Raw genomic sequence first — 14940 nt, forward strand, 5'->3', positions numbered from 1 at the left:
TGACCTGATGAAGACACCTCTTTCAAAGTCGGGGCAGCAAATCTAAATGCCAGAGCTGTGTACCTTGGCTTATCTAAGGTTCAGTATGTCCAAGAAACATCATCCAGATTGTTATTATAGGTAGTAGTGTGTGTGTGTGTGTGTGTGTGTGTGTGTGTGTGTGTGTGTGTGTGTGTGTGTGTGTGTGTGAGATGAGTGTGATAAAAAATTTAACTGAACAACTCTTTTCTGATAGTCTTTTTTGCTTTTAATTCTCAAGTTGGTCAACTTGAACACAATAATCAGATCATTATTTTCATGTCCAAACAGGATGGCAGTTTAAAAACACAAGTAGAACAGTGAAACAATCTCTTTAGAGCAACAGAAACCCATATGAAACAGCTCAGAGCACACATACAATGAACACAAGTTAAATCTGCATCTCAGCATAGCCTCTGTGTCCACCTGCACTGCTCTTCATCAGCCAAAATAAAACACAAATTCGCACACTCCACAAAATGGACGACACAGCTCTGAATCTGCCTGCTACATCAGCCAAACACAGACTGTACAAAAATAGAGATTGATAGAAAAATAGGAGATCTGACATGTTTGAGAGAATATGCAGAGTCTCTTGCACTTGTAAAGCTGAAAATGTACACCTGTTATTTTCATGATCATTGCAAAAACCCCTAACTCTTAGCCAACTTGTCTCTTTGCCATTCAAATAGCCATGTGGTAGTCTTTATCTCTACAATTGTTTACGTTATTTCCTCATTATTCGGTGCTTTTCAATGCTAAGACGAGATATATTTTTGATAGCTGTTATCTGCCCATGCAGCCCAAATTTCCACACATCCCAAACCTTTTTTTCTATAAAAGAGAAGATGAAATATACATTGGCCAACATTAACTGAGTTTACATCATCTTTGAAGATTTTCAGGCTTGAAAAGCCTCTGCAGGGTCTCTGGTAATACCAGTATTATGCCTTTAACTCCACTCCATTCACAAGTTGCTTTGCTGCTACATCCCTGCATTTAATCCTACCCTCGACCCCTCTGACAAACATACAGTTTGATGTATCGCTATCTGGTCTGCAGATATTTGGAGACGTCTTTTGAACGTTTACTCTTTCTCTCTTACACATGAAAAGGAAACATAGTTTATACAGTCCATAAAGCATATCAAAATGATTTTAAACTGTGTACAATAATGTAAAAAATTACCGTTATATATTTGATAAGAAGATATAAAATGAATTTGAAGTGTATTAAAACTTTACAGTTTAATTTGAGAAAAAGTGGTTATCCCTGTTTCATAATGCATTTCAAACACACTGAATCTGTTTTATATGCATTTGAAACTTAATCTACTCGCAAACTAAACATTTTTGTTTAGCCCTCAAAAGATACACACAATGTGTAAACTAAATGTAGACATTACTTTTATTTCCACAGGGCACCTTTAAGTAAACTCAAGTTGTAAATTTCATAATTATCCATTTTAGCGTCACAAGAACTCAATAGCATGAAGCTTAAATGCATCTTGATATAGGACTAAATGTGATGAAACTGCGTTTTTAAATTGGGAAAACCTACATATCCAAATACATTTCTTGTGTAGCATTTCACCACCCACAGATGATTAGATTATTTCCTTTTTTGTGATAAATAGCTTTTTGTTTATCAAGCTGAGCACTGGTCAATCTGATTTTGCAATGCAAAAAGATAAGGGCAGTTTATTCTCTCTCATTTGCTCTCTTGCTGCAAAACCTCTTACATTTCTTTCTTAATGACCATCTATTTTACTCTTATAAGCATTTTTGATCCAAGCCCCACCTCCCCGTCTGTACAGATGATGAGATTATGGTGCTATACTTCCCCTTTGGTAATCAGGATGTGTGCTCATCCAGCAGGACTGCAGATAAGAGCAGAGTCTTCAACTAAACATTGCCAAACGAAATCAGTTGGTCCAAAACCTCCCTAATTGTAAGAGACCTTACTCAGCATACTAGTTAAACTCTCTGTTCCACAGTACATTCATTATCACCTCGGAAATGTCAATAAGACAACTCAACAGTTTCTCTACAATAAAGAATCACAAAAATATCTCTTCCCTTTAGGCGTTATCTAGGCACTTAAAATTATTCCTGTACAGAAATAAAGCATGCATTGTTTTGTTGTTTATTTTTTTTTTCTCAGAATTTAGATAAAGTTGAGTATCAAAGTAAATCTTTGGATTTGTAAACAAGTATCCAAGTTCCTCATTTTGCATTGTCAGTGAAAAGGAGTCCCCTACACACACGGTGCACATGTAAAAGGTCAGAAAGTTGCAACTGTTTGACAATGAATCAATATCTTCAGCATGTCATGTGTGTCCTCCGTTACTCTCTGTGGCTGTTTGCGAGTCTGTTTTGGTTTTTTTATGTAAATATTAAACATGTTCATCATTGGAAATTTGAGTTCCTGTGACTCACAACAGACAAGAATAAGCTAATCGTATCCAGGCTGTTGGTCACTCTGAGGCCGAGCTGTGGTTTGGTCTACCAAATTGATCTTAGCTGATGAGAGAACCTTAGAACTGATGGGTCAGCCTCACTCATTGGCATCTATCCCTGTGTGCTCAGCTCCCCCTGTGGCTGTAGCACCCTGTCCCGGGGAAAAGCCTTCCTCTGGCCCACTGCCTTATTCGAGCTTCCTTGTCCTAATTTCCCCTCCTTGCTTTATTCTCTTCTTTTATCTGTGCCCTTTGTTTAATTTTGTCTCCTGGTTTTCCTTCTCTTATTTCCCTCAATTTCCAATCTCAAGGAGGAGATAAAAAAAAAAATCATCCATCCCTTTCAAGGAGGTATGAGTTCCACCAGTTATGCAAAAGTGCATTCATGTACATTGTTTAGTTACAGGGCAACCAGGTGGCGTACATGGGGTGTTGCGAATGAGAAAGGTAATGCTGAGGAGGAGAGGGAGGACAGGGGTAGAAAGGCTGAACCTGTGCAACGTAATAGTTGCTGAAGTTTCCATCTGAGACGTAAGGAGCCGGCTGGTAGAAGCAGGTGACGTTGGCAGCGTTGGGGATGGCGTTCTGCTCGGCCAGGACCCGCAATGCTAGCGAAGAGATGAGGCTGAGCGTCTGGCGCCTCTCGTGGCCCATCAGGCACACCGTGCTCTCCTGCACCACATCGTACAGAGTGGCCAGATAGTCATACTTCCTGTCCTCCAGGTCTACAAAGTGGTTCTGCAGATAGGACTCCAGCTTCCTCCTCTGCTCGCCCACGTCAGGGAAATCTATGAAAAAGCGGGAGCACATGTAGCGCTGCAGAAGTTTCATCTCGCTTTCAGAAGCTGCACGGAAACCCCGCACCAGCAGGTGGCAGTACTTCAGTAAACCCCCGCCTCGAATCTCCTCAGGGCTCCTCGTGCAGATGAGTCGCTTGCGCAGGTGGTCGAGGGCGGTGGGGAAGTCGCCGTAGACACTCTCCCCAAGAATTGTGGGGTGGAAAGTGGCAGCCATGGGGTGCTCGGAGCACTCGTAGAAGAGGAGAAGTGAGTCCAGGCGGATCTGGAAGGAGTCCACGCTGAACTCAAACTGCCGTCGAAGAGAGTCAACAAACTTGAGCTCCACGTTCTTGCCACGGTTGTTGGAGAGGGAGATGAGACTCCAGCGGTCTGAGTCATTGCACACCTTCACCATCTTTTGCACATAGGCCTCCTAAAAAAAGAGACATTAGGTCATAATCACAGACTTAGAATGATTATAAATACCTGTGATAAGTTTAATGCATCTCATGTTTGAAGCCGTTGTTGGAGTTAATACATACATATGGGTGGATTTAACTTCTATATGCATACTCGTGAACCAGAGAACACACAGACATATAGTTCACAATATATACTAAACAAACATACAGTATATATAAAAAGCAATTCTACTTTTGGCTATTTGTTTTCTATGTTTAAGTTATAGTTAAGTCCTCAGAAACATAATCAGTGCAAGTAATTGTCTACGGTGGTCCAGAATTGTGTTTTTCCCAAACACTGACATTTTGAAGAATATGTGTCAGAGTTTTCCATCACACAAAGGCCTGCTGCCTTCTGTCTGTTAACTAACTCCTCCTCTTCTCATTTCCTCCTTTCACAGCTGTAATATAGTGTTAGTTCCTGCACTAGTGCATCATATATTTTTTCTTTATTCCTCTGAAAACCACATTACAGTTGGTTATCAGACACATGTACCCATGGTGATGTTTAAGAATGATTGCACTGTGCACTTATAGAGAGAATATTTTCTGGATAAAAATGTTAAAAACCAGCCTTAGTTTGAGCAGGGTTCAACAGACGGGCATTAATGCTATTTGCAGCAGATAAAAATCTTGATTCAGTCTGTTAGTCATGATGTTTTGCTGATCACATCTGTTGGTGGGCCATTAGTAGCCTGGGTAGTCCTCGGTATCCAGGTAACTGAGGGCCTACTTATTAATGTGGATCCGACTCCAATTGGATTAGACAGAATCCTCTTTGAATTGGAAACCAACCTTTTTTCTATTTGAAGGCTGATATCTCTGCGTTGGTTGGATATATTCAGGGCAGACCTATGTCTTGTTTTTGTAAGATGGATTTACATTCAGTTTGAAGTGAATGTGCAAACAGAAAATGTGTACAAAACGAACATAACTTCAGCAGTGTGCGCTGCTAATGAAGTGTGACTGGGAATAAAATAAAGACGAAAATAAGGTTCTATGACATGTTTAAAAAGTTTTAGACAAAATGTAATTTCGGTTTTGCAAATCATATCATTTATATATATTTATATTAGAATTACTTCAGGTACTACCTTTAAGGTCATTGGTGTGATCTTTTCTTTGTTCACTCCCTCGGGCAAGAAGTCTAGAAGAGAGTCCAGAACTATATCTTTCACTATCTGAAACTCCATCTCTCCTTTCAGCTCGGCGCAGAATATCAAGTCCAGATCTTTCCACCCCAGTCCGCTGTCCTCGTGCAGGACGTAGCTGGCCGCGGAGCCGTTCAGTCGCACCTCCCGGACATGTATCCGCTTCTCCTCCATGCGGCTCCGTACCACCTTGACGATATCCCGCGGCTTTACCTCCAGAGTGGGGAAGCTCCACCGGCCGTGGATGGGGATGGAGCCGGTGAGGATGGTGTCCAGCCGCTGCACTTGCTCCCAGTTGAGAACGCTGAGGTTGATGCTCTCCCCGTCCGAGCAGCTGTCGGCTGCAGCAGACTCAACACTCTCGTCCATGTTAAGAAGAGGTAGACAGAAGGATGTAAACGACAAAACTTTCCACTAACTCCTGCTGGAGTAGTGGCATCAGCTAGCGGCAACTTTCTAGAATTGACCGTTCAGAGCTGATGTCTATCAAAACAGCACGATGCTGGGCGACAGCGCGTCTCTACGCATGACGGAAAGAACTAGTTGGGCGGTGTAATGCTTGTCCTACTTCTTACATAAAGTCTGCAGTCCAGACAAATTCAATTCATGAGCTTTCCAGCCGTAAGGCTTAGTCACTGTCCAGCATCTGCTGCCCCGCTGCGCGCTCCGCTCTGATTTGCTCCGTCGCTGTCCCCAAACTTTGGAAAGCAGACGTCAACTGTAAAAGCTTGAAAAGATTGTTCCTTACGGTGTCAGCTTTTCATTACGTCCCAAAAACTCACTGACGCATCCATTTCTTCCGCGAAAACGTTTCATCCACCGCAGAACTTTTACTTCTCTCCTGTTGGACTGACTATTACGCACAGATTATCGCGCGTCCCTGCTGCGTAACAGCAACTTTACGCATCGTTTTAAGACTACTGTACTCTTCCGCGGCACACCTACTTTCAGAAAGTGGTGTATAGCTGCTTTTCCCCTTACATTTTGGACGTTTGTTGCTCGTTCATACTGCGTGATACCACGGAGGTCCCACTCCACAGCTGCTGGAGAAGTTGTGATCAGTGTGCTTCCCGTCTGAGAAGCGTTGGGGCGTGTCGGTTTGATTGACAGCACACACCTACTAATAGCAGAAGCCGCTTCCCACAGCTTCTTTGAGCGGCTGCAAGCCCGGAGACTGAGGCGTGTCTGGAGAATGGGCGTTAGGAGAAAAGAGAAGGAGGCAGATTGGACGCTGACCGTTAACCAGAACCCTTTCCTTTCTTCTTTGAATCGACTCCTCGGCGCTCCTTTAAATAACGCCCGCAGTGAGGCAGCTTATTCAGCACTTGTCCTGCATTTTGCATTATTAATATCACATTTTTGTTCTTCATTGATTGACTGATTGCTCATTGCAGTGAGAATACTCAGAGATCCGCACAGCCTATTTAACAAGTAGATACCCAATATTTAAAAAATATGTTGAAGCACTGTGATGATCATGGTCAGACAATCATGAGGGATGCTCTGGCAATGACTGTCTTCCCTTTATTTTATAGTGTAAAATCACAAATACTGATCACTTACTTTATAATAATTCACGCTGGATAACAGAAGGACAAAAACAAAAACACTTACATCATTCTTACATTACAGAAGTTACTCAGAAGGTGAGGGAGGGAACGGACATACACCCAACGCCCTCTAGGGTTTTTTTTCACCCATATTAATTTGGCCCTGCAGGCATTGGTGTGCAGCAACCCCTTCAACATGAGGTTACTTTACAAACCTTGAAGTAAAATTGCAGAAAACTTGTACAAGTGCATAACCTGCATGTATATCTAATGTAATATATATTTAATTAACAATTTAAAAAGATCCATATTTGGTGTATGTTTGTGGTGAACTTCTCTGACATGTAAGGTGTAATCTGTCTGTCAGTATGTAGGGTATAGGCCACATAGTCTCTGCAGGTTAGTTGTCATGGAGAATCTATCAGTGCAGAGCTTGGCGCGTATATCTGCGTCACTGCAGACGAGCCCATAAACCAGCTTACCGCAGATTACCCTGTATGTGCAGTGACACACACATTTACACACAGCCACACATATGCATGTACACTTAGACCTCTTCAGAAGATGCAAGGCTTATACCAATTTAAGGAATTTTTGGTGCATTCTCTGCGCAGGCTCCGATCATAAAACAGTGAAAGAAGCATGCCATTAAAAGCTATGTTTGTAATGAGAAAAGGTTTTAAGCAATGTAGCTCAAAACCACTAACAACTGTGAAACAGAGCATGTGTTCACACTTTGGTGGAGTAACTGAGCTGCACAATAACTGAACTTCCACATTTTCACATGCAGTCATTGTTGTGATATCTGGATATTTGTGTGACTACATAGTGTTGCTGATAACACTTTGTCTGCCTTGTCTTTGAGTCATAAAGGCCTAAATATCACATGCATTCCTGTGCACATACTGTGTCAAATCATCACATGGTATGAGGCATTTAAGTCAAGTTTACTGCAACTAGTGTCAATGGCATTTGTATATTCAATGAAGTGTGTGGGAGCTGTTTTCACTTCTTGATCCTGCTTCTTTTCTGACTCTCATCGGGTCCAGAGGAGCTACTACTAACAGCTTTAAGTGTGTGATAGGCAGAGGCCACATCAAGGAAAAGTGAAAGTGAGTCAGGTCAGTGGAAAACTGAAACTTTATTCATGCTGACTTAAAACGTTTCATCAACATTTCCAGGTTAAAGGCAATGTAGCTCTATAGGTTGAGACACGGCAGCAGGTCAGTCACACTCGGTACTTTCCCCATTCACCAACAGACTCAATGTCAGGCTTAGTGCTGGGGATGCTTACCATGAAGCAGCTACTTACCTGACCTCTGACTTGTCAAGTGGATGACACCGGCTTGGTTTCCAATGTCTGACGACATCAGAGGATTGACGAGGGGATTTCAAATAGACCCCTTGTCAGGCTGCCAAACCGATCGCCACATTTGGAAACAAATTTATTTGTGCGTGTGTGTATTTCCCCATGCATGTATTTTGTCCATGTTATGTCAGTGTGTATACTAGAAAACAAATGTTTCTGTGGTTATGTCACAAGTTTCTTCTTTGCGTAACTATTATTGTGTAACTTTTTGTCACTGTCTGTGTGAGAGTTATATCAGTCGAATGTGCCGACCTGCCTCTTTACACTCAGAAACATGAACAATAAATGAAACCATTCAGACTCACTATCTGAAACTCCATCGACCACCAACGACCAGCGCCAACGTGTGACCAACGGCCACTTGTTTCTGTATCAGTATCTTTCCCCACCTTCACCCTGTGCAGCCTAACTTTTGCTAATCCCCCATTCCCTGCCTACGTCCCATCCCACTCATTTATTGCTCATCCTCTTTTCTAGCCCCCTTTTTCACCATTCCTACATGCGGAAGTTCATTAAGAGATTACAGTGAGCGTGTTAGCCGAACTTGCCTTCATCATCTTCCTCCTTCCCTTTCCCACCTCACTCCCGTAACACCTCCAACTATTTTTGTACTTGTTAGGATTTTCATTAGTAAAAAATCTGTCTTTGGTTCCTTGTCGACCCATGTGAACCCAGACTTCACATTTTTTACTGCCGAAGGCTGAGAAGTGAAAGTACCACACTGTATTGCTGCCATGACAGAAAAAGAAAAAAGTATTATTGTCATGTTATTACTTGAAAAGTTTATTGTTATAACAATTTTTTTTTTCACGCTATAACAAGATATATTGACATCTTGGCATCATGTCAGCCAACAATCAAATATTTAACCTTGCTAACCTTAGCTGACGTAGGCTAACGTTGCCAGTCGATTAGCGAGTTAACAGTAAAGACAAGCTAGTGTTTTTTCTTTGCGTGTGTTTATTGTCGATATGACACCAGTTTAGTGAAGATGTTTCAAATAATATATGTGAAATACTAAATGTTAATTTGGCGTTTCAGTACATTTTTGCACAACAGCAATAGGTGTTAACGTTCAGCCGGATTGCTGAATTTTAAGAGAAGAGGATAGCTGTATAGAGAAAATATCTTTACTATCTTCACCAGGTTGCTTTTGTCTTGTAATCAAAGTGGCTGACAACATTAGCACTTTTGGTTAGCCGGAAGACTGAACATCATTCACTAGGTTTAGTTCAACCTGGTGTTGGCATACAGTGATGTACTGGTCAAATTCCGGTGGGCTGCTGTATTGTTGGACTGATGGACAATAAAATATAAAAATAAAAAAATTAAAATCTATAAAGTTCTTACCATGCCTCTCATTTGGGTATGTGACATCGTGCTGCTTCACCGTCACTGTTGACTCGTGCTTACGACCGACCCTGATTGAAGAACAGTCTGATGCGTTGATCCATAATTCAGTTTCTACAGTTATCAAGAAGCCATCTGTGCATGCTGGCATTGACACTCCTGATAAACATAAACATTCTAACTATTAGAAGATTAAGATAAAAATAAAAAATCATTACAAGCACAACCATTTTTGTCTTCTGTACATTTCCCTTACGTGCCTGTGTCCTAAAAGATTCTTGTCACAATATTATCAAGAAACACATTTCTGGGGTTATTTTAAATGTGGAACCTACAATTGTTATTTATCTTGTGTATATGTGCCCAGATCCTGTATCAGAATCAGTAGAAATAGGTTGTAAAAATAATTGTAACTGCTGGTTCATGCTGGGTGTCCCACAATAACTACTGAAGCTGTTAACTTACACTTTATCACAAGTAATTATTCATATGCAAGCAATTATAGACCTACCTGTACCTGCTACTGTGCATGGAATTCACATTCTCAGTGTCCAGCCATTTGCCCTTTGACACATATACAGTAGAGTACAGATTACCACTGGTACATAGTGGCTAGTGTAGCTAATGATACCCTATCAAGGCAAAGACTAACCTCAAAAGTATTTTCAATCTATTATCAATTTTAATCCTGACCTGAGTGAGAGACCATTGTTAACCCCATTTAACCTTGAAGAACGCATTCAGTAGTGTAAGCCCCCACTAAACTCTTCCACAGCCACTAATGAGATTCGCTGACGTGCCCTGCGCCGTAAGCCATGCTGCAGCACTAGAGGTTGCTCTGTGTGTAAGTGTGTTAATACAAACTGTAAGAGTATTGTAGACGACATAGTGAAATTGCCATGCGTTAGAAGTAAGTTACAGAAACTCACTGTCCGACCGCACTTGAACATGCTCAGTTCACAGACGTGTATTGCTCAAGCAAAATCACACATATTGTCGATGTAAAAATGTTTATAAAATGTTTCACAGTCACAGACTGCAAATAGCATAAACTAAAGAGGTTTATAATTAATCTACCATTAAATAATCACACAGGGGATATTATTTGTACAAAAGCACCCTGTGAACTGAACTCAGTATATTATGCTGCCCCAGGGATTTATACTATCTCTCTACTCTCCAAGTCAATGGTTGCCCATTTTTTAACATACTGTTCTGTTCTTCCTTGGTCACAACTGAGGGCAGCAAAATACTGTGTCAAAATAAACAGGAAGTGAATCGCTCTGTGACTCAGCTTCCTGTTTGATACTGTGGTTGGAGATGTCAAGATCACAGTGATATTGTGTGGTGATGTCTGTCCAATACAAATGCACACATGCAGAGATGCACATGCATAAACATGCATCATTAATTGACTCCTGGCTCCTCAGCTGCGGCCGTTTGTAAATAAAAAGTTGGTTAAAGAGGCTGGTAGCTGTGTAACTGGTAAACTGGGAATATGGGACTGAAGACTGGGAAGAGGAGGGAGCTGGGGAGAGGGACTGGAACCAGACCAGACAGGACCGCAGGGAAACAATTGACAAGGAAGGCAAGGGGGAAAAAACAGGCAACAACAAGAACACCCACAATGCATGCAGACAGACTCAAAGTGTAGACTGACAGATTAGAAGTGGCAGGGCGGTGTTTGTAGAGGTCTTGAATATTGAGATGTGGTGCAGCTGTTGTAGCTCCAGCACACACACCTGTCTCCACTCACTTACTCACACAGGGAGAGAGCCACCTGGGGAGAGGCAGCATATTAGGGAGACGCCAGATTGTGACAACAAGTATATAGGTATAAATTGGTTTGTGCCAATTTCATTTTAAAAATGTTTGGCAATATGTGTCTCTAAAGCACAATAACAACTTACATGATAACATGATAACATGACTAATATTTTCCAAAGTCAAGGTTTAATGTAAACTGAATAAAGGCATTTAATCACATTTAACACATAGTAAATGTGGTGCCATGTTGTATTCCAGCATACAAAAACTGGAGAATAGGGGACATGGGGGTTACAGGGGCCCAGCAGCTTATATCTCGCAAGTCAATACAGCCATGCATATATGCAACCAGTGATGGGGAAACAAAAAGGTGCCTCTTATTGAGAAGTCACAGGAATCAAATTTGAATGAAGATCATTTGTATTATTTCTAAAACAACAAACGAGAAGTAATTTATTTTTGGTAGATTTACTCTCACCTCCATTTTCACACATCATTCTTCCAGTTTCATGGAGAAACTGGAAAACCCCTGAAAAGTCTCATCAAAGGTCGTACAAAGGATAAAGGTGCTTCAGTGCCATCTGCTGGATTTCATCAAACAACCCATGTTGCACTGACTTGACTTCAGACACAGACTCACTGTTAAAGCTTCCTCACTAGGTGGCGCTCTTTTCATATAGCTAAAACAGTTGTTTATCATCGCTCTGTCTGTCCTCTCTCATTCTCACTTTCCCACACTTCTGCACTGAAATGTTAGCACATGTATTTGTACAACTGTGTTGGGTAAACAGTATCATCCAAGAGCCAAGTTAGGTCATTTTATTCTTTAATGTATTATGATTCTGTATTAAAAGCTGAATGAGTAAAATGATAATGATATACATGACAAAATAACCCTGTTTAGTTATCAATCACTCCAAGCTCCTACTCTCTTCACATATGTGTCAGACAGGGAGAATGATTTAGGGTGAGATACAGCTCTTGTTCTGTTTAGAATAATGCTGACATTCGAGATATCGTATGTGTGCTGTGGGAAATCTTTATGTCATTCCGGTTGCATGACTGATTTGACCGCACGAACTCTGAGCAATTGAACATTATTCTTCTTGTTTTTTTTTTGTTGTTGTTGAGAACTGTGTCAGCATTATTATGTAGTCACAGCAACAGCTCACAACTTTGTCTGTTCCTCGTCTGTGGGACGGGATGACTCAAACCGGTTGCTTGTGCAGCAGAAGCAAACACTCGGGCTCAGCTTTGTTTTTAATCTGGAAAATGATTTATGGCCACAAACAATGTCTGAGGCATCGACCAAAGCTGTATGTGTGAGCGTACATTTCTTTAGACGCTTATGGATTACTGACACCATCTTATAGTGCAGATCTTCTGCATGTTGCAAATGTAAAAGGGGTGAGGGATGACATTTGAAACTGTGCTTCTGCATCTGCAACCTGTTAGGAAAACATATTCTCCAGCCTCAGTCATACGCTATGTTGAAATGGCACAGAATCTAAAAGCACAATAAACACACATGTGCAGTCACACCCTCCTGGTGGTAGTAATCAATGCTCACAGGATCAACATGTGACACGGGATCCACATATGATAGTTTCCAGCTCAGATCAGGTTCAGGCTGGGTTTTATGGAGATGTTTTGGGCTCCAGAGGGACAAAGAGGATCTTAGTGGTGAGATCTTGAAGGAAATCCACCCCGGCTCGGTTTGGTGAAGCTCTGCGGGAGCTGCAGCTGCAGGTGATGTGGCAGCAATTTTGTTCTGTGGTCAGTCATTTGGCACTTTGCTCTATCATGAAAGGTTTAGGGTGGAGCTCCACTCCTCTGCTCGTCTGTCTCGATGTCTGTTAGAGCACGACCTTGGTGAACAGTGATTTAGGGTGAGGTGTTCTTCTCTCGCTCCCACCGAGCAGAACAGTGGTGGGCGATGGGAGGGAAGAGGAAAGTGAATGACACATGAAAAGAGAAAAAACGTCTCTGGTGTATAATTGAGGTCTTGGATAAAGACACAGCGGAGTGAAATGGAGAGTAGAATAAAGTGAAAACTGCGTGGAGCGGTGATGAGTTGGACATCAGGGAAGGGTAGGAAGAAGGAGGGGGTCGGAAAGCACAAACAAAACATTAGAAGCAGAGGTGGACAGATGATGAAGAGCCTGAAATAAAATTGCTAACTCAAGCCCCAGAGGACCACGTCACCGCCTCACATACAGCATCCAGCCAGTTGGATCCATCCAAGCCTGATGTCACATACCACAGCTTTCTCTATTTATCTCACATGAGAGTGCTTTCCTTTCCACGGCCTACTTCTCACACTGGCCCATGATTCTCCCTTACTTTGTTTGCCATTTTAAGCTTTCTCAACCTTTTTCTCGGCCTCCTGATCTCCTGCCTGCACATCCTCCCTTTCCTCGTGTGTTTCATTAATCATTGAGGTATTTATTGAATCAGTAAATGTGATTAAAGGTACATCCAAAACACCTTTGGGCTTAACAACCTACATAACACACATATGGCATATTAACCTCAGTTTGTTCTTCACTTGTCTGCGCTCTCTGGTATATAGGTATATTCTTTCAGAAAATCAGCTTGCTTAACCATTAAATCTGTACCAAAATTTGAGATGGCCAAGGGACCGTCAGCAGCTTTCATAATAACTTGCACTTCATGATCAACTCTTTAACTATTTGTATCATTTCTGGACTGTGTTTCATGAAAAGTATTTATTGGACTGGATTCTTTGCTGTTGCCTCATAAATAATTGCTGTGTGTTTATAATCAGAGTCTTTCCTGTTTGGAGCACGGAGGGAAAGACACTTAAATGTTGATTGTGGAGGAGAGAAGTGTGTATTAGTGTCTTTGCATGTGTGTGGTGTGTAAGAAATGGCAAGCATTACACCAGATGATATCTTTCATTAAAAATAATCGATGACTTTGCCATGTAGCCTGTAGCCTACATGCTGAGTTGGACCAATACTTTCACTTTTTGTTCCAACAGCTGATTTAAATGCAACTCAGTGAGTTATTTTTTTTTACCATTATTTAAGTATCACACAATAAGTAATTAGGCCATCACACCTTGTTTAAGCTACAAAACAGTTAAAGAATTGGACAGCACATTACCTTGTGACAGTTTGGGTCACTTTGGTGCAAATCAACGTTTAAAATTTAAATCAATCACAATTTTGGCTGATGGTATTTTTGTGAAACCCAATCATGGGAATGTGCAAAAGACTCTTATGTGAAAAGCCAGATTAAGATCAACAGCTGCATGTTATTTCGTTTCATTATTATTTTTCTTAAAGAACCTCGGCCAGCTACAGTTCAAGTATCTGTGTCAGCAGTGTAAAGAACATGGTGTTTTGTTCTCTTTGCCGTTTTATCTCCCAGTTTTATTCTTTCTCTTTTCTCTTTTCATTCAAGATGAATACTGCAGTTTTTTCCCCTGTATGCAGTTATTGGCCCAAGATAATTAAATGAAGCATATAACTATATGAAATAAATCAAAATAAAAAAATGATAAAAACTGAATGCAAATTGTTTTCAACAAGTTAAAATAGTTAATTTCTGAATAGAAGCATAAAATCATAAACATTTTTGAATTTGGGTCTTATGCAGAGGATATTGAAGTGTTGGTTTTGGCTGATGTAAGTCTACATGTGGAACCAGCAGGCAGAAGATTTGAAAAATAGTCCATTTACATTTTTTGTGTTTTGGTTGCATTTTAAGCTAAATAAAGTGACATAAATATGCTATATGCTAATATATATATATATATAGTGATTGTTACCTCACTAAAAAAATGTTTGGTAGTTTGATTTTCACATTGGGGATTTAAGCTTAAATATCTGTGTCATCATGTAGGTATCTACAGCTCTCATATTTTGATGATTCATGGATTTTATCCAAAGTGGAAGAAAATGTAATACAGAGGCCCTACAAGGACAGAGAAATTGCAAATAAAAATCAAGAGCTCCCTGGCTGTAACTATGTGTTTGTGTGTGTGTGTGTGTGTGTGTGTGTGTGTGTGT

General features: G+C 40.9%; 1 protein-coding gene across 1 annotated transcript; it reads right to left on the reverse strand.

Annotated features, from left to right (window-relative positions):
- Positions 1-224: 224 nt before the first annotated feature.
- On the reverse strand, positions 225-5986 carry LOC127368284 (terminal nucleotidyltransferase 5A). The gene is made up of 2 exons (XM_051408907.1): positions 4811-5986; positions 225-3688 (listed from the first exon to the last, which is right to left on the reverse strand). Exons 1-2 carry the CDS (start codon positions 5234-5236, stop codon positions 2873-2875), a joined length of 1242 nt encoding a protein of 413 aa, XP_051264867.1. The 5' UTR covers positions 5237-5986; the 3' UTR covers positions 225-2872.
- Between the last annotated feature and the right edge of the window lie 8954 nt (positions 5987-14940).

Source organism: Dicentrarchus labrax, unplaced genomic scaffold (genome assembly GCF_905237075.1).
Source record: "Dicentrarchus labrax unplaced genomic scaffold, dlabrax2021, whole genome shotgun sequence".
NCBI classification, from domain to species: domain Eukaryota; kingdom Metazoa; phylum Chordata; class Actinopteri; family Moronidae; genus Dicentrarchus; species Dicentrarchus labrax.

Bases quoted from the DNA above. Each gene is read 5' to 3' on its own strand.
- LOC127368284 (XM_051408907.1), bottom strand. From the start codon at position 5,236: ATGGACGAGAGTGTTGAGTCTGCTGCAGCCGACAGCTGCTCGGACGGG. The intron at 3,689-4,810 runs GTAGTACCTGAA...CTCTTTTTTTAG, and splicing joins TCACACCAATGACCTTAAAG to GAGGCCTATGTGCAAAAGAT.